Below are 26395 nucleotides of genomic sequence, written 5' to 3' on the forward strand. Positions count from 1 at the left end.
GTTAGGTTAACAGAATTGGAGAGTAAAGATTCAATATCGTTGGAGAGTTTACTAAATGTTTTGTAACGTACAACGTTATATTTTCTTTGCTCTAAAGTGCATGGTATATCATCAAGCGCTTTTCTAGCATCCGCTGAAGAGGCAGATTTGGCGCTGAGATTTCCTCATCTTCTGAGATCAATTCCTTTACTTCTTGGTGCTTCTTTATCAATTTTTTGAGTATGATGTCTAAAATTTTGAGTTTATAAAACGGCGATAGTAATTTAATTAAAGGATGGTTTTGACATGTTTTGGTATTGCAATGATTCTGTTTTTCCAAATTTGATTTTAAAAAGCGGCTGATTTTATAAGACAGTGATTTTATTAGTGGCGGGTACTGTACAACTTTATTCCCATGACTTCTTAATTTTAAGGATATTATTGCTTTGTATTTGACCCCTTCAAAAAAATTGACAGTTAAATAAGTACAGAGAAAGTCATTTCAAAAAATAACTGTCATATTACTGGCAATAAAATAAACCACCAAATTTCCCACATTACTCAATTTTGAAATTGATATTTGCAGTTAGGAACTACATACCCTGAAATTGAACATCGTAAAATACATAATGCCAAGCACAGAATACTGCTGTAACAATATTTATGCTATAATAAACTCCTGATGAAAAAAAATATACAAGTAACAAAAAAAAAACAAATCTTCTCCGCGAAATTTTTCTCGCGCTTTCCGATCTGTTGATTCCTGCTAATGGTGGCATGAAAAATGAAACATAAAATTTGTTTGGACCTAGAGACAGGCACTGAGCTTGCACTCAGAAAGAGAGAGAGAGGTGATTTTCAGTCGTCTGTTTCCCAGGGAGCGACGACGCTGGCAGGCCTGCTCGGAACGGTGAGGGACACCCCCAGGGTGGTTTCTGGTTCAGCACCACCAGGTGATAGGCGAGGAACCTGAAGAGTGTGCGGATTGTCCTCCGGTACATTGTCGCGAGAACTTGATGGAGAAGACAACCTGAAACAGCAAAAGTACAACAGTGTTAGAAATTTTGTATATAAATGTAATTTGTGTGCTTCAATGAGCTAATTTTTTTGTAATCTTGCTGAATTTGGAGCTAATTCAGTTAATTAGCTTGTTTTTTGAGTTTTTACTTGTAAGCAGTTTTTTTTCCTGCTTTGGAAGGCATTTCAATATAATTTTTATGAGTATTTTGCAAAGAACTGAAATTTCAAGAATATTTGAAGTAAAGAAGGGCTCATAACAATAGTTTAATCTAAAACTTTCAAAATGTCTGCAATGCACCAAACCAAAAGACAACCCATTAAACTTGCCTCGTCGTAAATTTGATAAAAAGAAGAAAAAATAGTAGTCAACACTCAACATACAGATCAAAATTCAAAATACGTTTGACTCATTAGAGAAGAAATTTCAGAAATTATTCAGGAAGACACATTGACACTTCCGGTAGGTTTAACTCTAAATGTTTCCTGTTTATCACAAATAAGAAAGCTCCGTCAATTATATTCAGTTATGAACAAATATCTATTCATCTGAGCTCAATGGTGTCTATGGTATAAGAAATTACATACGACAACTGCGGACTATAGCAGATCTATATCAGACCACGAATTCCACTGCCCTACTGCGTGATGAGACCATGGTTCTCACTAGTCTACATAAAGATAAAAAGGTATCTAATCCCATCAGGCATGGATAGTTTTCACAAACAAGAAAGGAAAAAAATTTAGATATAATAAATGTTTAAGTATGCTCGTTCAATGAAATTCAATTCATAAATTGTTTGTTCACAAAACAAGCAGATTTTAAACGTGTATGCTCAACTTCAGGTAAGATATTCGATAAAAAATATTGAAAAAGGGGCTGCAAGAAAAATAGTATATCTTCTTATTTAGTTTTCTGTTGCTATCTGAATGACAGGCGACGTTTAGTGTTTCCTGAACACGGAGACTAATGTTGCGCGAGAATCAGGGATGCCTCCTCTCCAAGTGGGACAACGCACTCCCTTCAAATGCTACGGAACATCCCCATGAACAAAATCAAAACGAGATCAAAACCCTCGGAAACTACCCCATCGCTCCAAAAATTTTATTAACTTATAACATCATTGCATCACAGTTGTATAAAACAATCTCATGATGCCAAATTTAAACATTGGTAGTTACTAGAACTCAAAATCGTATGACGTGACACAGCTACTTAGGGTTCATGTTTGGAACCAGTCACTTGAATAAGTCTAGAACAATGGTATTGTGAGGCTCTGAGAAGTTGAGCTCCGACTCTGACAATGTTTACCTCTGTTTCGGTAAATAGGGAAGGGTAATAGACGCTAAGTTGAGTTGAGAAACTTTCTTAGTACTTTTCCAATAATATTCCAGCTAAAATCCAAGCCAATAACACGTCTATTTTTCACTAAACTCCCCTAAATCATGTAAACATAGTCAAGGTCACAACTCAACTAACCAGAGCTGCACTATATTTTCCCCGATATTAAAGACGCTGTGAATCTGTTTTATAGCACTAAGAGGAATGCGTTGTAGATCTTCAAGGAGTCCCTCTCGTGATTAGGAATAATCTCTCTACTGATATTTCCCCTGAGTACCCACCTGCTGGAGGCAAGATTCTCTCCGGGGATGCCCAGGTCGTGAAGGTCGCTGGTCGAGTGTGAGTGCCTGCTTGACATTGAAGGCTCTTCCATCTCCAGACTGTGGCTCATGTGGGTCAGGTCCACCGAGCTACCGGACAAGTGGCTGGGGTTGGGTCTCCTCTTGGCACCCGCGCTCACCATCCTCTTCCTGACCCCCGCGCCAAAGTTGAAGAACCTATAAATAGTAGAACCATAGACAGAAAAACACATTGCCGTAACAATAAACAATGTCGTTTTCTCCAAGATTTACCGAGAAAATAAATTGTTTTAAAAAGAATTATTTGTCAATGATCTGAAGTATAAGTAAAGTCCTGTGTTTTATGCTGATTATTTCCAGTATCATCACAATATTCAAAGAAAAATCATCACAATTTATTCTATTTTGATGATATCACAACATATATTTCCCACACTAAGTGTTATCTGTTAAAGCCACTAATTTCTATTTGTTGATAGACGCAATCATTTACTTGTCTAACGCACAGACGCATCAAGGGGACAGTTGAGGGGTAACCTATCCTAAAACCCTTAGTTTCAACGCATATGGTAATAAATCTCTCTCTCTCTCTCTCTCTCTCTCTCTATATATATATATATATATATATATATATATATATATATATATATATATATATATATATATATATATATATATATATATATATATATATATATATATATATATATATATATATATATATATATATATATATATATATATATATATATATATATATATATATAGGGGCGGACTGGCTGACTTTGGCCGAGTCGGCAAAAAGTATTTTGGCCCACCTCTGTAAATTAAAAAAGTTAAATTAACCAGTACTGAATCTCGATTCCTCCGAGTCGAGTAAAGACATTAAACTACCGCTAGTTCCTATTTTCCTTTAAAATTCTAAGTCAAGTTTTTAAGTTCTAAAAAGAGGAAATTGTGAAACGTAAAATAAAGCTAACACTAACACATTTTTTATGTGCCTTCAAAGAAGGATACTAATGGTTATAAGTCTGAAAAGGCGCATCTTTAGGCTTATATACTGACAACATAAGAAGGACACGAGGAAAAGGAAGAATCAGTTAAATTCCCCCGGAAATTTTTCGAACTTGGTTGGTCTATGTAAGCATAAGGCGAAAAGAATCGGGAAAAAGGGTTTTAGTTCCCTTCCGAAGAGATATTTTCGAAGTTGATGTCGAAAACCGCAATTTTACAATTTTCGGTAACGTTGAGGGGAGGGAAAAGAAAGGGTTCCCCACATTTTGTTTTTTTAACTCTTTTTTTTTTTTTTTTTTTCAAAATTGAAGCCTATTTTAGTCTATTTTTGTTTACAATAGAATGTCGAGGGCTCTTCCCAGAAATTCACCGAAATGGGTGGAACAGGGAAGCATGTGGAGCCCTCTATGAAAACGTTTCGACTTTGAACTATTAAAAAACGCAAAACTATCATTGGTCACGTTTGAGAGAGGAGGAGGCTCAGTGATCTCATTTGGAAGCATTAAAAACTGAAGTATTCTCTACCCAATTTTAAACTATATTTTGTCTGTGATCTTGTTTGTTTGTATGTGTGTGCATTGTTATATGTTGTATTTTAAAATGTAAATGTATAATCTGATTAGAATATATCTGAATGTTTTTTCCATTACCTTTAAAACTAAACATCAAAAAACTTTTCAATATTTTAAAAATAATTATTATCGAAAACACTTGAACTTAGTAAGTACCTAGAAAACCAAAAAATAAAAGAATCACCTTTTGTGTTTTACAAAATTTCTCTTAAAAAATACCCTTTTATCTGAAAGCGCATGGCCATTTTTTGTTCTGGGGAAACAGTAGTTCCTTCTGAGCATTTTTGTTTCTTCTGAAACTGAATTCAATTTTAAGCTATAGTGCAAATAAAAGGGTTACAGAGCTCTCCCACGAAATTTTCAAAAATGAAATTTTAAGCTACCTTTAGTGATTTTAAGGGAATGTCGAAGATTCAAAGACTTGGTCTGGCAATTTTTCGATATTTAAATCTGAAAAACACAATTGAGGGCCTTGATGCAAGAACCAAGAACCAATAACCAGGTAAGTCCAGACTCACTCATTTTTGGTAAGACCAACAAATAACATCAGTGTCCGGTTGTAAGGCTAATATCTTTCTCACATTATTTATACCAGAAAACAGAGGTCTAAGCTTACATTTGTAAACCGTTGTTGCACCAATCGGAACTTTTATATTCTCCACACGCAAAAATGAATTAAAAAAAAAAAGTTTGGACTAAACTGGTTCTTGCATCAAAGTCCACAACTGTAGACTTTAGAATATCGTTGGTGACTTTAGGACTACAAAGGGACCTCATACCTGAAATACCTTAGGTACCCTGCTAAGTATAAATCTGACCCTGATTACAGCTAATGTTTTTCAAAAAAAAAAAGAAACCTTGCCCCCCCCCCCCCCCTCCTTTGAAGCTCAGTCCTAAATCCGAGTATGTTCAGGAGTTCTCTCTTCCAAGTCGAAATTTTGTCCTGTTTCCGATTCTGTTTATCGTATTCCAGACTTGTTTTCCCGTATGCGATTCTGAGATGAAAATACTCGTATAGCGATAATTTACAATAGATCGATGAAATATCTAGCCACCTGACAGCATTTAGTTGAATCTGTCAGAACCAGTGAATACCAAGGGCGTGCACAGAAATTTTGGGGCTGTCACAAATGACTTTTACGGCGCCCCCTCTATCTTGTTTACCCCACATCCCTACATACACTGTAAAAAAATTTCGAAACGTTACTGGTTATTTCCGTGGAACGTTTCTGGATTTCAGAGGTTTTCACCTATTTCCCCGCAAAATCAAGTATCTTCGCAAAAAAGTTTCCTGAATTGCTAAAAGATGTACGAAAGCAGATTTCGCACAGGTTCAAAAAATATTTTTTGCTGCCAGTTTAAAGATTGACTGAGCGTATTTATAAAGAGGATCAGCTTCTGTTCGGCTATGGCCCGTCCAGGCTAATTAAGCTCCCAAAGAGAGTGATTAAGTCCGTGGATAGCTGCAGTCTTTGAAAGGCAGGGATTGCAGGAAAGGAATATGGTTGCTCTAATGCTTCTGGAGCTTTCTTGGTAAATCAGGAAGGTTTTAATCAAATACATAAAACCTATTTAATTTTTCTAAAATGTTCACGAATGGCTTCAACAGCGGAGATTTCCAATATTTCAGAAAGGTTGCTGACTTTTATCGGAAAACGTTCCTGGTTTTTGTAAGCTGTGTTACTGGTTGAAATTGGGCACATCAGCTGCCTATTATTTTCCAGGAACGTTTCTGAATCGTTTTTACAGTGTATATTTCACTCCTCATTTAAAAAATTTCGAATCTTCTTCAGGCTCGGAACCGAGTCAACAGATGCTCCTCTCCTCCCGTGTATGCCCCTGCTCATGTATCAACACCCCAAAGCATGTCCCACGCATTTATTGCAGGGCCTGGACCGCTTTATCTAATGATGCAGGCCCCTTCAATTTTTGATAATAGACGTACAAATATAAGTTTTTAACGCTCTTTTTTCATCCCGGGCCCTTTTTCAGGCCGCGTCGGACTCCAATTCCTCTGGCCCCCTCCCGTTTCCTCAATGTGGGAGCAAGGGCCCCCAGAGCTCTAAAAACTAGAGAGAAAGTTGATAAGAGAGGAAAACATTCCCACAGACATTTACTTTGGTCCTTGCTTAGGATGGAAAAAAAATAAATAAACCATTTTCCAAATGCTTTTTTTACATAGATTAAACAAATTCCTTTTTTTCTCTTGTTGTTATTATAACACTTTAAAAAATGTTACGCGTCAATTTAAATGTATTGAGTTTAATAAAAAAAATGCTTGAAGTGGCCCACTCGGCGCTTGGCCCAGTCGGGGATCCCCGACTAGCCGATCTGGCCAGTCCGCCCCTGTATATATACATATATATATATATATATATATATATATATATATATATATATATATATATATATATATATATATATATATATATATATATACTCAAGAGCCTAAACATTATGACCACCTGTCAATAACGAGTTGTCCTACCTTTGGCGCGCAACACAGCTTCAACCCGCCTTGGCATGGATGCCACTAGTCCTTGGTAGATGGCCGGAGACAGATTGTACCAGATGTTTAAGCAATTGTTACGCAAATCCGAGATATTGCGAATTGGTGGTCTTTGAACTCTGAGCTGCCGTCCCATGACATCCCAAATGTGTTCTATCGGTTGAGATCCGGTGAGTTAGGCGGCCAGGACATTAACTGGAATTCAGCATCATGTTCCTCGAACCACTCCAACACACTTTTAGCCTTGTGACACGGGTCGTGGTCCTGTTGGAACTTTCCATTTCCAGCTGGAAAAAAAGAGGCCATGTAAGGGTGCAACTGGTCCGCAATGATGTTCAGATACCCTGTGGCATTCAGGGTCTTTTGTACCATAACCATGGGTTCCAGAGACTCCCAAGAGAACGTTCCCCAAAGCATAATACCACCACCACCGGCCTGTGTATGACCTACTGTACATTGAGGGAGCAACTGTTCGCCCGGAAGACGGCGTATCCTGACACAGCCATCGCCGTGATGCATGACAAAACGTGATTCATCTGCCCAGGCAACTTTCTCCCACTGATCCATGAACCAGTCGCGATGTTCCCGGGCCCAGCGCAGCCGCAGTTGGCGGTGACGCTTGGTCAGCAAAGGCACACGAGTGGGACGTTTGCTGCGTAGCCCCATATCCAACAGTGTCCGCTGAACAGTGTGCTTCGATACTATTCTACTTGGCCCTGCATTGTATTGGGCTGTGAGCTCAGCCACTGTCTGGCTCCGGTTTTGTTTCACCATGTGAGACAGTCTCCGACGACCTTTTTCTTCGATAGCGTGTGGACGTCCAATACCATGTCGTCTACTGCTGGTTTCACCGTCATTCATCCACTTTGCATAAGTACTAACAACTGTAGGTCGCGAACAACCCACGAGTCGTGCAGTCTCTGAAATACTTGTTCCGAGCCTTCGAGCCATTACAATCTGCGATCTATCAAAGTCGCTTGGATCCGCAGCCTTTCCCATCACACACAGAAAGTAAGTGAAAGAATGATTCTTTAGACTCTCCAGCAGCAGTTAAATACCACTTCCACCTGATCACGTGCCTTCCACGTCATCCAGGCGAGTTCATTGCAAAATGTAGGGGTGGTCATAATGTTTTGGCTCTTGAGTGTGTATATATATATATATATATATATATATATATATATATATATATATATAGTAAAAAAAAAATAAAATAAGGGAATAACAATAACCAATCACAGAAAATATTCTTCAGTAGTATAATTTTAATCAGTCAAGGAATTCATGATACATTTCTAATACCCAAAATAAATTTTTCATTCGACATATACGCAATTCTTTGAATTTCATCTTGTATATACTATAACATAGTTTAAACTATTCAGTTCAAAAGTAAAATTAAATGAAGAGTAAAAACAGGAAAAGGAGGCTGTTAGGTCTTCCTTTTAAACAGTATGCAAAGCAGTGAGGAGTGACTTGTTAAAGTGAAATAATTTGAGAAAAAAAATCCATAGCACAGTCTACCCACGCTTTATATAGAATTGGCAAATTTCCAGTTAGGAGTCATGAGGGGGAAAATTAAAAATTTGATTAGCTGTTCCGCTCATTTGAATGTGACTCTGCTTAATGTAAAGGCTAACATACATTTGTAAGAGCTGACATCCCTGAAAACTAAGGGATGCGTCCATTTCCGCCTGTAAACCGGATGTTTGCCATTTCATCTCATTGGTAGTCAGACTGTAAGTGTCTCTTTTCATTCAATAATGCATTGGTAACCACTTCATGGAATTGGGAGAATTTTAATAACATCCACTTGAGCATCAAAAATAAAAATTGGAATTGCTTAAAAAATAATCAAAAGTAAAATCAAATAAAATACAAAAATGGGAAAATGAAAATTACTTCTTCTTTTGTGCAGGATGCAAAGAATTGAGGAGCAAGTTCCTATAGTGAGGGGATCTGAGAAATCTGGGGTAGGTGTCTTGTTCCATCAAGGAATAAACGTGCAACAGGGCTTCGTCAAAAGTGTACCGTGATGGGTTCTTCATGGCCTCTTGGACTTTTTCTACTGTGACACTGTCCAAGTTTACCTCGCACGGTGCGTTGGGGGATAGAAACTCACTGAAATTTTTAAATAAATAAAGATTTCAATGTTATGGAGTATAAGCAGCATCAGTTTTTTTTTAAATATAAACTGTAAATTCCGATAAATACATATAAGTAAACTTATATTGCATACGGTCTTCATAATTAAGGTTTCACTTTAAAATAATGATAAAAGAACTACTACACCAAATACTCATGCGTGGTAATATTTTACAAGAAGTTATAAAAGTCCGTTTCACGCATAAAAACAACAGCATTTTTTCTTTTTTTTGGGGGGGGGGGGAGAAAGAAAGTTCAAAACTTTAATAGAAACGAAAAATTGCTAATATTTAACACATATACAGACATTAATGAACAATATAATTTAATAACGTTACACATGCAACGTTATTACAAAAAGATGATCACAAACACTGGGAAATTCTAAATTACATAGTTAAACATGAGCAAATAGTCTGCAGCACTTATTTCACTGTTCACAGTAATGTTAATTTAATTAAATATTAATAACTCTGAAGTAAGACGTGAAGGCCACCATTTAAAATATTTTAGACAGTTATTGCAAAGCATTGGGGGTGTTATGTCTACAGTTTTCGGCTACAATAGTTTAATTGCAAAGCAATGCCTTTTATTTACTATAACATATAGTATTAATAGGAAATCTAAGTAAAAGACGCTACGTTATGAGGAATTAAAAGAAAATGTAATAGCGGTAACATGTTTCGAAAACATTTGAATAGGGTTGAATAAGTGTTACGCTTTTCTCTTCACCAATATTTCAATAAATCAAACATTATCAAATTTTAAGATAAGTGTGTACGTAGATTGGTAGGGATGAATTTTCTGTTTTTAATGAAAGGTTAAACATTTCTCTTAATTCTAATTAAACCAAATCGCTTGTGTTGAAAAGCTTAAGCGCTGTAAAGCTAAAGTGCTGCTCAGACTTTGAATTACGCCACATTTTGTTTGAAAAAAAGAAAGAAAAATAACATTAACAATGTGTAAACGCAAGATACTAACGTATTTAAAGTATCATATTTCAAAAGAAATATATAATTATAGTTTCGGACCCATCTCATATCCCTTAAGTTACCAAATATAACATAGAATTGCATATTTAGCCCTTAAATTTCGAAAACTTGTACAGGGAAAGGAGAGCTCCCACCCCTTCCTTATTGTTTCAAAATGTAATCCAAATTGCATTTTCAAAACTTCAATGTCAAAAAATGCCTGAGAATTGTCCCCGAGTTCTGATATTTCTCTTGGGCTATAAAATGCGTGTTTTGGATTTCAGAAAGAATATCTTACTGTGGCTCTGAGGCGACGATATGGTTAACTATTTGTTATTGCAAATTACGTTTTGTTAGAAAAATGTAATAAAACATACTAAAAATGGAAAATCAATTCTTTTGAAAATAATATTTTCGGACCCAAAGATTTTATTGCTTCTTTAATAGCTCAACCGCGGCCAAAGTTAGAAATGAGAAACAATGTATGAATACCAAAATACTGAAAGTCCTGTTTCAGATCATAGAGTGATAAAGGACGACACTTGACGGACAACGAGGGATATCCCCCCCCCCCCACCTCTTCTTAAACCAATGTTTATCTCTCTATCTCTCTTTTTGCGCACACCATTGTTTAGGTTTCCTTCCTTAAAATACCGAGACAGTCAAAATATTTTCACCTAGATGCGAGAAATTTAGTCTAAGTCACGAATTTCTAACTCAGTACAATCTGGTTGATAATGCAAGGACACGACATTAGAATTTAGACTACGGGACGAGACTGTAGGATTGTGACACCTTTTAAATTAATTACAATGTGGTTTAATTAGAAAATCGAGTCTCATTAATAGGAAGTATATTATCTGAAGATTTGTTGAAAATCAAAATGATTTTCAATCATAAATTAATATAATTGATTTTTAATACAAATGATACTTGACAAAATTCTCAAAAGCAAAATTCTCAAAAGAGAAGTTTCGTTTTAGATATTAAATTAGTGTATTTTCAATAGTTTTACCATAGCAAAGTTGTTCCAGAGACAAAATACTCTGTTTTCAATTCTTTTGCGATATTTTGAGGAAGATTTGAACTACCTCCCGTAAGTTTAGTTCACCCGCTCAGTTAATATATTTTCCTACTACTTTCGAATAATTTTCAAATTCCAGCCTTTAGTTATTTTTACCATGCCTTTTATGATTAGCAGTAACGCAAAATAATAAAATAAAAGATGTACTTGTATATCGCGTGGACTTTCTTCTCAATATTTGCTTTGCCTCCTCTCCGTAAGGACTGTACCGCTTTCCAAAACATGATGTTCTCGTGGCTGTACTCTGTCCTGAGATACCGCTCAAATTCCTTGATCCCGGTCGGATCATTTAGCAGATCCTCCAGCGAAATAGCCCATAGCTTAACTCGTTGTTCTGTCGGGACTTCCACTCTATAAACAAGAAAAAAATATATCATGATTACATACATGGTATCACTGAATGCCATGTACGAGCTTAAAGAAGAGGTACAGAACACCTTAATAAGATCAATCAGTCAGTACAAACCAAGTGCTGACGCACTACATGCACACAAAGTCATGCATTGAAAGATGCGAAACAGGTAACGAATAGTGATATGTTTCTCCACAGATAAGATTTTACATTGCATTTTAGTTTTTCAGAAGGGCTTTTTGTAATGCATGCGGTTGCAGCTGAAATACATGCGTGACACAATGACAACGCACTGAGCGTCGCAATTATGAAATTTTCTAAAAAGCTTTCACCCGTCGCTGCATTGTCATAGTGACGCATATATTAGGGCTACTAGTCACAAATTTTATACAACCGATTTAAACCTTTCTAAAAATCTAAAATGTAGTGCAAAATCGTCTTTGTGTAATAAATTTATGAGCTGTTTCTCATCAGTCAGTGTCTGGGTTTGTCAAAATGTATCACGTCAGCATTGTATTGGCAACTATAGTTTCCTCAGTGCTTCTTGCCTGTTCATAGTTTTCTGTATTTTCCCTCCAAGTTTTTATAGGGAGACGGAACCATTCAGGAACACCCTGAATATATATTTACACTGAGCCTTTTCATAACTTTTGGATTTATCTTAAGTATACAACAGTGTCATTTACTTCCTAAAATCGCTTAGTCAGTCGCAACATTATCTGTACAAAGATCATCATTTCAGTTAATGATGCGTATCATTCTACTGCGCAGAAACTATGTAGAAGTAATTCAATGCTTTCTAAACTGTCAAAAAATAATGTTTTATGAATTGCCTAAAAAGCAATATTATGATGCGACGTATTGACGACGAAAAATAATTTTATCAGAAAAAATAATACTTCATCAATTGCGTAAAAAGCAATGTAATTAAGCGAAGTATTGACGATGAAAAATAATTTTATCGGAAAGGCAAATATATCATGAGGATTCAAATATTTATCATGAAGAAATATTTAAGTTTAAAGCTCCCCTTAATGCACTCAGAACGTATTTGTTTTACTTCACAATGCAAACGTTATAAGCATAGGAGCCTTTAGTTTGTTCTATTATTTAAAAATAGCTTAATTACCTCATTCATTCAACAAACTGAAAGAAAAAAAAAATATCGTAACCAATATATATAGCTTATCATTTTAAGCAACATCTGAATGCAAGCTGATACTTACTCTCTATTATTGAGAGCCCATAGCGTAGTATCTTCACTGATCCAAGGATTGGAAGGTAAGACACCAACAATGAAGGAATCGAATTCGATGTAATCTTGACAATGATTTAAGAGGCTATAAGAGGAAAACAAGATTGCAATTCACTCACTTAAAACGAAGGAAATAAACTTTAAGAAAGAATCCGTTTTCTTTGCCTCCCCAGTGACATAAGTAGTGGAGTAGTAGACTCCTGTGCTGAGAGATGGGTTTAGAACAGCACGTATCCCTTTTTTTTTTTTTTTTGCATCGCATACTCCCAACAAAAGCACTTTAGTTTCAATAAATGTACTATACACCGGAAAATGTTTAACTGTTAAAATGTTAAAGTTTATTTCCATATTCTGCGTTAGAAGGTAAAGCGCAGTATTTGCAGAAATGACGGTTTGAAATGTTGGAAGAAACGCGTTTTGGATTCCAATACTAACAATAGTAAAATACTAGAACTTAACGGTTTTTTTTTTTTTTTTAATGCTTTATTTTTAGCGGAAATGCTTTATTTTTAGCGGAAGCTTGTGCAATAAAGCTAAATTCATTGAGCTGTAACACTAAGAGGAGAGAGAACTTCCCATTCTTCTACACTGAGGCTCACGGTCTGAATTTCGAGGGAGTTTGGCAAAACCAATTGCATTATAAAACATCTTGTTTAATGGCAAAAGACCGCTTCTTTTGCCACAACGATTTGAACATATTAAGGATTTGAAAAATGCATGGCAAAAGGCTTTACATGATAGAACTTGAGTTTAAATGTTAAAAGTGCGATTCTTTTGCCATACTCGCTTTGACAAAAAACGGACCGATTAGTTCGCTCTCCTCTTAGTGTTACAGCACAATGGCTAACTTACAGTAAATGACAAAAATGCAAAAGAAGGAAATGAAAAGTTTGCAAATACTGCGTTTTATTTTCCCTCGGCAGCATTGATAATTCAAATATCAAACAAAACATTTTTGTTAATAGACGTTTTATTGCTCATTTTTTTTTTATTAATCAAGCATAAAATAGTCAGAGGATGGAAGCCGTCGAAATGTTGGGATTGTCCAGCTTGATCATAATCATCCTGAAGTCATCCTTATCATGATTCTGTTTCAATACTTGCTCTTTTACTTAAACTTGGTAGTTCTTTCATTCAAAAGTAAGTTGAAGAATCCCAAAAAGGACTTCACAGCAATATCTGGTAGTTATTTATGTTCTGTTTCAACCCCAGTTGATAAATTAATCAACAAAGTGTTGCAATATTTTTATTTTATTGAAGGATTACGATAAATTGGATTGCACGAAATTTCTGTCATAGTTCGTTTTTAGCGTATCAATGTAATTTTGTATATTTTTTGGTATTTTAACGTATACATCTCAGAGATTTTGGGGAACCAGAAATGGTAAGCGTACCCCTGGCTGATAACCACTGTATTAGAATTATGAAGGTTATGGTCGATCAGTATATAATATGAATTATAAATTCTTACCACCTTCATACAAATGTATCATCATAAGTGTGGCACTTCTTTCGATTGCTTGAATTAGAATCAAAGCTTAACAATTTATTGTTTCATGACTAATAATTAGGGAATAATTCAATCATGAAATTGAGCCAAGTATCTACCTAATTTGAAGCGATATTTTTCACGTAGAAAGTTTCTAAAGTGTTTGACAAAATAACTTATTTTTCGCTTACAATAATCTTTATAAATCAAGAAGAGTTCATCAAGAATCAAATGATTAAACTAATAAATAGCTAGAACGAAAAGTTGTTAAAAGAGATATTTTACAGCATTAAATAATCAAATGTTTCAAAAATTATTTATTTAAATTACTTGAGAAATTAAATCCTTGAGAAAGCAAAACAGATGTTATGTTCTTATGTTAATTTTGCATCAATATTCTCGTTTTAAATTTTTAACGCTACTACGTTTTGTTTAACTTTATTTATTTTTACCTCTCCAGTTAGGGAATTTTTACTGCAATCCAGTCCTATCTTTTTTTTTTCCTTTTATGTTTCTCTGCTTGCGTATTGAGACAAAGGTACCAAATTTTAAAATGATTCTGTTGAAATATTTAAAATTGGAGTTTTTTCAAGCCTAGACGGCTAATACTGAAGTATAAATGTCTCATGAAGATATCTTTTAACGTATTTTGTATAATAGTTTCAAAGAATAAGATTGATTTAGTTTTTATGTTCAATTACGGTTTTCTTTTCATCAAAGAGATGCTCATTTTGTTCTCATAATTTTCTAACCAATGAAAAAGTCATATTAATTAAAATAGTTCCAAACCTAAACCAATAAAGAGGGAAATTTAACTGATATTACAAACTAGAAACGATATACGAGGAAGTAGACTAGTCTAGTTCCTGACGAACCTCTTGTTTAGGATAAAGAAAATCGATAAACAGTGAATAAATGTACAGCGAATTTTTTTGTCCACAATAACGAATTGCGAGGCGATCGTACAGACTTCGTTCTGTTTCCTCTGAGCCAGCTTTTGAAATTATTTAAATTTAATCACTTATCGTACTGTATATATTATGCATTTTCATACTGCATCTATGCCATGTATGAAATCTCTTAACTAAAAGCTAAGATCATTTCTTAAGTAGTGACACGTCCGCCATCTTGTGGCCGAAGGCCGCTTTCTTCCTTTGTCTACTGTAGCGAAGTAGCGTGTTTAGCTTCTTGATTGTAGTGCTTTTTGATTGTCGATTAAAGATAGAGTAAATAAGAAATTACAATCAAGAAGTGAAAGACACTACTTCACCATAGTAGACATAGGAAGGAAGCATCTTTTAGCCCCAAGATGGCGGACGTGTCGCTACTTATTCTACGATTCAGGGCTTTATCTTAAATAGCTGACGTTACAAATGATTGACAATACTAAAAGCTAGTTACTAAACACATATTTCATCACGCCCTCAACACGATAAGAACATATGTACACCTCTGTCCTGGTTTCCTCATATTTCTGTGGCATTCGAAAGGAAGAATGTGTGGATTGCGCAAATACAAGGTCTGCCACAATATTCCTTACGGGGTTTGGAAGACTTGACAACAAATTAACATAACACTAATTAAAACAAGCATGTTACCAATACAACAACAACTTTGACTTTACTGGAGAAAGATACTCTACAAGTTCACATATCGAACATTTATAAAAGAATTATAAATATTCGATATGTGAAGCTTTCGTGATGAGGCAGACATTAAGTCTTTAGTCTGATTCTTGCTTCACTCGCTGTAAAATGTCACGAGCAATGGTCGTTCATTTTATTTTCCAACAAGATGGGGGCAGGGGCGTGCACAAGGAGGGAGAAGGGACACCTGTTGACCCGACCCCGTGCCTGAAGCGTGCCCAATATTTTCAAAATAAGGGATGAAATATACGGGTAAACATTATGGAGGAGAGCACGTAAAAGTCATTTGTGACGGGCCCCAAAATTTCTGTGCACGCCCATGGATGGAGGTACCCCTCCATTATCTGACAGAAGTTCGCCATTTCCTCCAAAACGAGTTTACTGGTTGGATTGGGCGAGGTTTTGACGACCACGATCGCCTTCCTTCGTAAAACTGCATATGCGATTTGTTTTATGAGGGTGCATCACAGATCGTTTGTTCGTGCCCCCCAAACCACGAGGTTTACAAGATTTACACCAAAAGATTCCAACCTCATTTGTTACCATTGATCGTGACATGTTTCTTCCAGTGATACAATAATTAGACTTTAAATTTGATCTCTGCCGCATCACGAAAGTTAGACACAATCTAACATTAGTGAAACAAAACTTGTTGAGTTTCTGTCGCCAGCAAAATCACCGTTGTTGCTGCATTGGTGATATGTTTTTTTCAATAAGCCTTCAAAACTCCAGAAGAAATTTTAACACACCGTCAACAAATTAACAAGATATTACGATTCAATGGAAATGCTTAAGTTTACCTCTCAATGATTTGAGAAGCCTTTACCCCTGGTTTGTTTAAGCTTTTCTGCAACAGCGCCTTCTGCAAAAAGATTAAAGATAAACCTGTAGTTTCTTTAAAAAAAACTGACGTTATTCATAACTATTTTCCTTATAATTAGTTTTAGCAGTGATTGCACTTACTTTTCGTCGGAGATCCTCTATGTTTTTTTTCTTTACTTTTCTACTTGCTAATGGAGTTTTTTCGAGGCAACTTACAGCACCAGGCTATAAATTAACATTAAGAGTGTTACTTATTCTATTTTTGCGTAGGATTAATAAATAAAACCATATTATTATGTTTTAATAAACTTTTTTTTTGTTCAAAAATTGTCAAATCAAATCGAATTTTTACGTAAATGTTCTTTATTTTAAATACGGAAGGCAAGGTTAAGAAAAAGAAAAGTTTTGCATGTAAAGTAAATTAGGTATTGTCGAGTATTATTGTAAAAGAGCTTCCATAGCTTTTTTTTATTACGAAAGTCATCTATCAAGCTATTAAACAAATAGAATATCGGGAAGGAAAAAAAAGTGTTCAACTGAGAAATTTATACAAAATAAGCATTTTAAAATAAAAGAACACAAATAAATACCATTAAGCAATTCAAATATCAATCAACATGCATAGTTCTTTGTAAATAAACATTTTTTTAACTTAATTTGGAAAAACTTACCGACGGCCTATGGACTCGCCAGTACGCCTTTTCTTGACTATCTAAAATAATTCTGTCTCCTTTCTTTTTGTCTTTGGCTAAGCTGGGAAAATAAAAGATGCAAGTATAGTATATAACTTTGAAAATCGATATTAATAAAATTTAGACGTTTAAAGCAACACTTAAGTATTAATTATATCAAAAATGTTAGTTTGTGTGAAGACTAAAAAAAGGGGGACACGCAAAAAAACAACGATGAAGTATTTTAAATCAACAAGAAACAAAAACTACAAACAGTGAAAAAGACACAAAAAAGCTCTGAAGGGTTATTTCTTTTTTTGGTTGGCTCGAGAAATTCCAGCAAAATAAGCCTAACAAAATTAGCAAGTTGTCATAAGCAGACAAACTTCCATGTTAAAACGGTTATTAAACTAAAAAAATAATTTTTAAGACATGACAGAAACTCAATTTTTGTTTCAAAAACCTGAGATATTAAAAATACAGGTTTTAATAACATTTTTGTCCTAATATTTCATAAAGAAAATAATATAAATATATTGCACTGATATCAGTGAATGATTTAACATCGAACTACAGCGCTATTTGGATTTTAATGGCATTTAAAACGAGCTGATGTGTGCATCACATGACTTCCTTTTACTTCAATTTAATGTCATTTCCACATTTTTGGCAATTTTAATGTGATTCAATTGTTTACTCTCTAAATATCACCAACAGTGGCCAAAGTGAAACCAAATTATTAAAAAAAAAAAACCGCCAAATTTGTCGCCAAGTTGGCGACAAAACTTAGCGACCAAAAGACTGGCGATATATCGCCAAGTGTCCGACAAATTATAACACCACTTGAGTTTACATCGAAATTAACAATGATTTCCCCCAAAAAAGGGGCAAAAGACCCCCTTAGGAGCATCCGAATGCAACCAAAAGAGAAGGTGCACAACTAGACTCCACTAGGAGTATACGTGCCAAATTTCAACTTTCTAGGACATACCGTTTTTGAGTTATGCGAGATACATACACACATACACACAAACACACATACGCACATACGCACATACATACGTACATACGGACGTCACGAGAAAATTCGTTGTAATTAACTCGGGGGTTGTCAAAATGGATATTTCGGGTGCCTGTGCGTTTCTAGGCATATATCCACGTGCGGTTGGGTGGAAAAAAAACTCAACATTAATTCGGGGGTGAGCAAAATGGAAATTAAGGCCGAATTTTGAGTGAAAAATTTTTCGCGAATACAATACTTCCTTTTTTGGAAAAGGAAGTAATAAAAACGATATCTGGTCAGCTGATAGCAGTTTTTAGCATAAAATCTCAAGTTACTCCTAGATCTATTTAGATTTTGATTTTGAAGATGTATTCCATAACATTTCGATTGATTTTCTGCGTGTAGCATTAAAAGAAGTAATTCATTTCTTCTCTATAGAACCAGAATTAGAAATTAATAAAGATTTGTTCTTAAACTAAGTCATTTTTTAAAAATAATAATTGGTTTATCATAATATTAATTCAGTTAATTTCAACTTAAAGAGTATTAAGTTTTGTCAAATTGTTAACATTCTAAGTATATTATCAATTAACGTAGCTAAAAGTATATTTCTCTAGATCACATAACATTAAATTTTACATATGATAACAGATTAAGTTATTAATTTCATGGACATTTTCTTTTAAAATATGAAGTGAATGAGGTGACCTACGATCTTCATTAGTTTGATTTTATCCACAAATATTATTGCTGCTTGATGACATGAGTAAAATGGCTTTTTCTGCTCTCGAACGGAAAGCTCGAATTCGATTTCTCAAACTTAATTGAATTTATTAAAATCAAGATAACGCATTGAAAGGGCTTCTCTATCGTCGGACCTCTGACTTTACCTACTGAACTTACTATGGCCATTGGTAAACTTATAAGAAAAAACCACAGCCAATCATCTTGTTGATTTCTCTACTGTAAATCAAAATAAATTATTAAGTTGTTTGTTTTTTGTTCCCTGTAAACCCTTTGACTCTCGCGGTCCTATGATTTTGTTTCGCCCTTGGATAGCTAACAGTTGAATCACATTGCATAAGAATACTTTCAGAAAACGTAAAATTATGATGCATCAAATAATGTTTGCGTACAAGAAACGAGCTCATGTGTGCATCACGTGAGTTCCTTTTACTCCAATTTAATGATAATAGTGCCTCGGAGTAAGCAAAGAAACTTTAAATATTTTCACCCTAAGTTTTTTGCGAACCGAAGCAAAGAAAACTTTTATACAGATAAATTTTCTCACTATTGGCAGTTTTAATGTGATTCAATGGTTAACTCTCTACATATGGCCAGATTGAAACCAGATTTAAGAAAAAAAAGCCAACTTTGTCGCCAAGTTGGCGACAAGACTTGGCGACCAAAAGCTTGGCACTATAGTTCCAAGTGTTTGCCAAATTATAAAACCACTTGAATTTGCATTGAAATTAACAATGATTTTATCCCAAAAAAGTGTAAAAGAGTCCCTTTGGAGCATCCGAATGAAACTAAAACGAGAGGTGCACAACTAGATCGCACTAGGAGTCTAAGTACCAAATTTCAATTTTCTGGGAAATGCCGTTTTTGAGTTATGCGAGATACACACGCACATACACACATACACACATACGCACATACATTCGTACATACGGACGTCACGAGAAAACTCGTTGTAATTAACTCGGGCATCGTCAAAATGACTACTTCGGGTGTCTATACGTTCTTAGGCATATCGTCGCCTCAGAGCACCAGTAAGACATCTAATCCCAGAAATAATACTAAGATGTCCTACTGTTGCTCTGAGGCGACGATATATCCACGTGTGGTCGGATTGAAAAAAAAAACTCAATATTCATTCGGGAACGAGAAAAATGGAAATTAAGGTCGATTTTTGAGTGAAAATTTTTTTGCGAAAACAATACTTCCTTTTTTGTAAAAGGAAGTAAAAAGAAGAGTTAAATAAATTTCTCGCAAAATAAATCACTCTCAGAAACGTATTCTAAACTCACAAAAATTTCGTCGTATTTGACGAAATGGCTCTGTAAAATATGACTAAAGCAAACATTTCGTCAAATTGACGGAAATTGTGTGAGATTTGGGCATGAGTTTCACACCCAGGGAGAAAGGAATCGTCGTGAATGACGAAATTTGTCTCAAGGCTGAAAAATCCTCGAAAGGGAGCAGTTCATTTCTGGGAGAGACTGCACTTCACTATGTTTGTTAAAACATATCTTAGCGAATTTACGTGATCTGCGTTACTTTTTCTTAACAATATTTTACACGAAAATCTTGTAAACCCTTTCCAAAAGAGCATATGAGCCATCATTCAAATGCTGTTCAGATTGCAAAGTTTTAAAGAGAACTCGTACACTAAAGCCAATTTTTTTTTTAATAAGATCTATTCAAAATATTCAAGTCAAGAGCTTTCAAACGACAACGAACTTATGAGTTTTTATGTAGTTTAAAAATAACTCTGTTTAAATATCGATGGCGGAGAAATGTATTAAAATGTGCACCTACAATTTTACTTTCAAACGCGTTTTTCCTCAAAACGTCAATTTGAAAAACTCATGTTCATTTCTCTAGAACACTACTTTACACGTACTTTGAAATTTTACAGATTTTATTCATTATATGTTCATAATTATACTGAAGTGACATTTTCGCTTTAAGACTCGCCTTTTTTTCTAAACAGCTGTTTTTGTGGTCAAAAATGGTCTTATGGTCAGAAAGGGACTATTAGTAAAATAAATAATAAAATAATGAAAAAAGTAGATTTGCGCTAAAATTGCGCTTCAGTAAGCTCTTAGATATCTGCTAAAAACACTGAAAAATGTGTTTCTATCATTAAAACTTTTGAGAGAAAAGTGCATAAAGTTTAGCAATTTAGCATTAGACGTATACAGGATACCGATTCCTCTTTACGAAACGAAAGTACCAGCCTCAAGCACCACCTTCTTTATTACCTCTTAGCAACTCAATAACCGTGTTTTTTTTTTTTTTTTTTTGATAAATCACGATTGCTTATTACTTTTACTTGACTGTTTTTGGCGTGCTATTATTTTATTTTCACACCGCCACCCTCCGCACCACCACCTCCAGATGCTGCTCCTGTAGCGAAAGCAGTCTCCAGGTTGCGTCCATATCCTACACACAGGCGCACATATACACAACTACACACACACACATGCAAACACACACAAACACATACACACACATACACATACACACATACACCTACACACATACACATACACACACGCATACATACAGAGACCTACACATACACACACACAAAAACATACACACATACATGCATACATACAGACACCTACACATACACACATGCACACAACTACCCACACACTTATGCCAGCACACAGACACAAACACACATGCCCACACACACATACACATACCCCCTACACACAAACACACATACCCCCACACACAAACACACACGCCTACATACACACACACTCGTGATTGCGAAAAACATAATTTGAATTCAAAATGTCAAAATTTAAACTTTTTTTTTAAAGGTGCCTTTTTATTTCCGTCTAAATACAGCCATGGAAAAAATTATAAAGACGAGCAAAAAGTCGCCAATTCTAGGCGCCACTTGATTGGAAAAGTATGCAAATATTTTTATGATAAATATACATGAAATGAAACATTTTTAAACAAACTTTGCTTTAAAATTTTTGAAAATCATTAAAATGCATAACTTTTTAAGGTTTTACTAGTTTGCCACTTGGAAAAATTTTAAGGACACACATTTGCTTTGAGACTGAGAACAAAAATTTGCATATTTTGTCGTACGGTATGATTATATACAATAACTAAAAACTGTTAAGCAGTAAGATAATTCACTTTATCTCGCTCTTTATCAAACCGAACAGCACTCAACTCTCTGAATATGAAAAATGACAAATTGCTGACAAAAAATGTAGAATGAGTTCACGTGAAATTACAAGAAAGATAAACAGTTCTAAAAGAGTAATTTATAATTTTTGAAGAATCCAAAAGGGTATGGCATGAAAAAGCGTACAGGCAAGCTTCTCCCTCTTATTAAGTGCCAAAAATATTTTTAAATAAACTTTAACTGAACTTTCTGAGTCAACGACTGGACGATTGATGAGGGTAACTAAAAAAAAATGACTTTGTAGAATAATAATTTTTTCGTGACATATTTCTTAATGTCCGTATAGTTTTTGCTATATTTTACCTAATACATTTGGGTGAATTTGTGATTTAACAATTATATTGGAATTTAATTTCATAGCAACTGGTTTCTAATGTTTCCTATTTACAAGTATCTAATTATGTTTGATCTTGTTTGCAGTTGATGATTACTTTCACACATAACACTCATATTTCAAAGTGTCCTTATAATTTTTTCCATGGCTGTATTAATTTTATTCTTTATTTTATATTATTTTTATTCTGTCATGTATTAGAAGCGATGAAGATGTGTCTTACTTAACTTGTTCCTCTGCTTGAAGTGTTATAAAGTCCCATTTGTGACATAGCAATTTCTTAAGGCGAGCCAAGGCCTCCTGCAAGTTCAAGTTCATAAGTGTTCATATACTTACAAGCAGTTGAATTACATAGAATTAAAAAAACACAGTTAAGACAGAAATTTCAATTTGTACAACTTTGGGTTTAGAATTTATTATTACTAGTCAATACTCACGCAGAAAAAGAAAGATTCACTAGCAAAAGTAGTTGAAATTTCAATTCATGTGTTAATTGCATATAGTTTTCTCTTTTCTTGAATATTTTTTGAAACAATTTAACATACAACGCTATCATTATACCTAAATCACATACACAATCATCAAAGCCAACCAACATTTTCGTGTTACAATAAACTAATTGAATATTTTCCGTTTTAAATACATGAGTACAAGTACTAAAAGAGTGAGTTTGAAATGCATTGACACATTAGGTTCGACACAATCTGAAAAAAATTTTGTTGTTATAAACATAAAAACTTCCCTAGGTATAAATTCCTTACAATTCATAGCTTTCTAACCAGGTGATTATTTGTTAGTCAACTTTCTTAGATTTTAGAAATTTCAAAAAACTTATTGGCAAGTCCCCATTTTTCTCATGAGTGTTACCTTTATAAAACATTCTGTAATTTATTTTCTGAAGATAAATAATCTAACAAACCTTGATTAAACTATTTATAATACTAAGTAATAAGTCAAAATGGCATAAATATCTTTTTATTTCAGAATTTTAAGTATGTATAACTGTTTTTCTCAAAAGTGTTACTTTGTTTCCTAAGAAAAGGGTAAAGTTGACGATAAAAACATATTTAATTCAGCGTTAAATGTTTTATTGCAATTACCATGAACAGCTACAAAATTTCAATATTGAAACGAATTTTTAAGAAGAAAAGTTTATTGATAGACGGTAACACTCATGAGAGTTCATGAAATAATTTACTTCAGAACTTTGGCTGTAATTGCTCTAAAATATGTAGTTATTTGAGTACCATATCTTAAGAAATAGAGTTTTTCCTAAACAACGCACACAAATTTCATTTTTGCGAATAGTAGCTTTGTGTTAGTGTTCATTCTTCAATTTTTAATTAATGTGCATTTATTATATACAGTGGCTCCCAAAAGTGTTCGTACACCTACGACTTTCAATGAAATAGGCCCTTATCGTTTGGTTAGAATTAATATTTCGAAATAGGTATTTTATTATAAGATCTATGATCTATTTTTAACAAACCTACATGAAAATTTTTAATGAAACATTAAAACTTATTTTTTTAAAAATCAAAAATCAAAAAGGGCCGGAAATTTTATCTCACAAAAGTCTTCATACACTTTGAAAAAATGTCAAAAAATTAGTAAATAATCTAACTTTTTACAAAGTTATTATTTAGTAGAATATCATGCAGTATCAACAACAGCTTTTAAACGTCTGGGAATAGATTTCATTGTTTTTTCTTTCTTTTTTTGGGAAATTTCTGAGTCAGTGTTCAGCCGCACTACGAGTCTTACTGTTTCTAGTTCGCTTTTCATTTCAATGGTGTATTTTCATAATCTAGCCAGCAGATATCTCCAAATATGTTCCATTAAGTTAAAATCTGGCGATTGAGGAGATATTTCTAAGCTTAAGGACAAATTTTAAGGCACCAAACGCGAACGTGTGATTCTTATCGTTATCTTGATAAAAAACAAAGTTTTTTCCGATTACCAAATTTTGGGCTAATAGTTTAAAATTGTTTTTTAAAATATTTAAATGAACAGCATAATTCATTATTTCACCAAAAAAATGCCAAATTCCCAAGTCCTGGTGCTGAGGTGCACCCTCACACAAGAACACCTTCACCGTCATGATTAACTAGTCCAACTAAGTTCTTAAGATTAAGTTCCCAATTTCTTCTTCCATTTACAATTATACAACAATTTAACCCCAAATCTTGAATTTATTTTCATCTATAAGTAAGACGTTGTTCCAAAACGTTTTAAGCTTATTTATCATTGATTTTACGACGGAAAGCGTAAGCTTACTGTTTTTCGCACGAACAAGAAAATTTCTGCGGGAAAAGGTCCCATTTAATCCAGTTAATCAGAGAACTTGGCGAACAATTTTAGGTAAAAATGAAACGTAAAGTGTTTCATTCAATTCTGCAGAAACTTTTTCAGTTCTGAAATGTGTATTTTTCATGTTTTTTTTAACTGTAAACCTCCGATCACGCTTTGTTAACTTTGCCAGTTGAGCTTTTCTTACCTTGTTTTCGATCCGATTATTGTCTTTAAAGCATTTTATCAAGCACTTCACTATAGAATGGTATAAATTAATCAATTTAGAGACATTTCAAACCAATTTACGGCTTCTGTGAGGAGAAAAATAAAATTTCGAATCGTGTTTGTTGTTTTGCCATTTTAAAACAATAAGCAGAATATTAAGGAATAAATACACAAAAATTTAAAATCAAATGACTTTATAGTATCATTACAATGCAAAAATAATTTAAAAAAAACACATATGATAATTCTAATTATGAATTTATTCGAAAATATTTCAGTGTACGATGACTTTTGTGGCGTATCTTTTCTCTGTCTCTTTGTTTTTTAACAAATTTCAAAAATAAAATCTAGCAATATTTTGAAAAAAACTACTGGATTTTATTCAGAATGGCATAGGAATGGTGTGAAAAAAAAATGGACTTGATATTCGAATTCAGTTTTGCGTTATTTTGGTTTTACTACAAAATTTCAAGGTGTACGAACACTTTTGGGAGCCACTGTATATGTGTACCAAAAAAAAAAAAAACTCTTTGATAAAGGTATGAAATAAAAGTAATACAATATCTATAACTATAGATCTACTCGTTTTTTTTTTTTTTTTTTTTTTTTGGGGGGGGGGGGCTCTTTTACCATGAGTGTTACTCCTTTCTCATTAATGTTACCTGTTAAAAATAACACTCATGACATTTGTAGAAGAATTCGTCACTGGAATAATTCTATCGGTGTTTTTGAAAATTTAATTAGGTCTCTTGTTTCCGTAACAAAAATACGTTACTGCCTAATTATATATTTCTATACTTAAAAAAATATTACAAAATAAATGGGTAACACTCATGAGAGATGATTAAAATACTCTTCACATTGAATTGTACATTTCCATACACAACATATAAGGAATAAATATATCCATTTTTAGACTTCCATATTCTACGAAGAAATAAATATGGCTTTCCTAACACTGTTGCTAACTACGATAAAGAAATATTTCGCACATAAAAAATATTTAATTCCCTGGAGTAGCACTTAAGGACACAAGCAGCATTAAAATTTTAAAATGTTAGATGAGCAGTTCAGTAAAACAATTTCAGCTGTGTTTAACTAACAAGTATTACTTCTTTCTTTGATGCACAAAAAATAAAAAAGCTGCTTGAAAGCGTACGAAAAAGATAAAGTTTATGCGAAATTTCTAGACAGGACATGGAAATTTCCATTGCTAGCTAACTAAAGTAATAGACAAAGCATATTAATTTACAACCTTGAAAAGAGGCACTGAATGCAATGAATTTAATGTTAAACAATGCCTCACTACATGCTTATAAAATGTCGAAAAAGTAATTTTAACAACATTAAATTGAACTCAGGACACCAAAATATCAATAGTTTTGAAAATTTCCCCAACAGTAAATAAAATTATACTTAAAATTT

General features: G+C 33.9%; 1 protein-coding gene across 2 annotated transcripts in view; it reads right to left on the reverse strand.

Annotated features, from left to right (window-relative positions):
* Positions 1–808: 808 nt before the first annotated feature.
* LOC129234144 (regulator of G-protein signaling 7-like) overlaps positions 809–26395 on the reverse strand; it is a 63921-nt gene continuing 38334 nt past the window's right edge. For both annotated transcript variants that reach the window (XM_054868039.1, XM_054868038.1), the window contains exons 7-15: positions 22677–22753; positions 17168–17249; positions 16638–16721; positions 16475–16536; positions 12511–12624; positions 11080–11283; positions 8635–8853; positions 2620–2835; positions 809–1009 (exon numbers count right to left, since the gene is read on the reverse strand). In XM_054868039.1, the coding sequence (XP_054724014.1) occupies positions 838–1009; positions 2620–2835; positions 8635–8853; positions 11080–11283; positions 12511–12624; positions 16475–16536; positions 16638–16721; positions 17168–17249; positions 22677–22753 (1230 nt within the window). In that variant the 3' untranslated portion in view covers positions 809–837. The remainder of the gene's footprint in view (positions 1010–2619; positions 2836–8634; positions 8854–11079; positions 11284–12510; positions 12625–16474; positions 16537–16637; positions 16722–17167; positions 17250–22676; positions 22754–26395) is intronic.

The sequence above is a fragment of the Uloborus diversus genome, chromosome 1, assembly GCF_026930045.1.
Source record: "Uloborus diversus isolate 005 chromosome 1, Udiv.v.3.1, whole genome shotgun sequence".
Classification (NCBI taxonomy): domain Eukaryota; kingdom Metazoa; phylum Arthropoda; class Arachnida; order Araneae; family Uloboridae; genus Uloborus; species Uloborus diversus.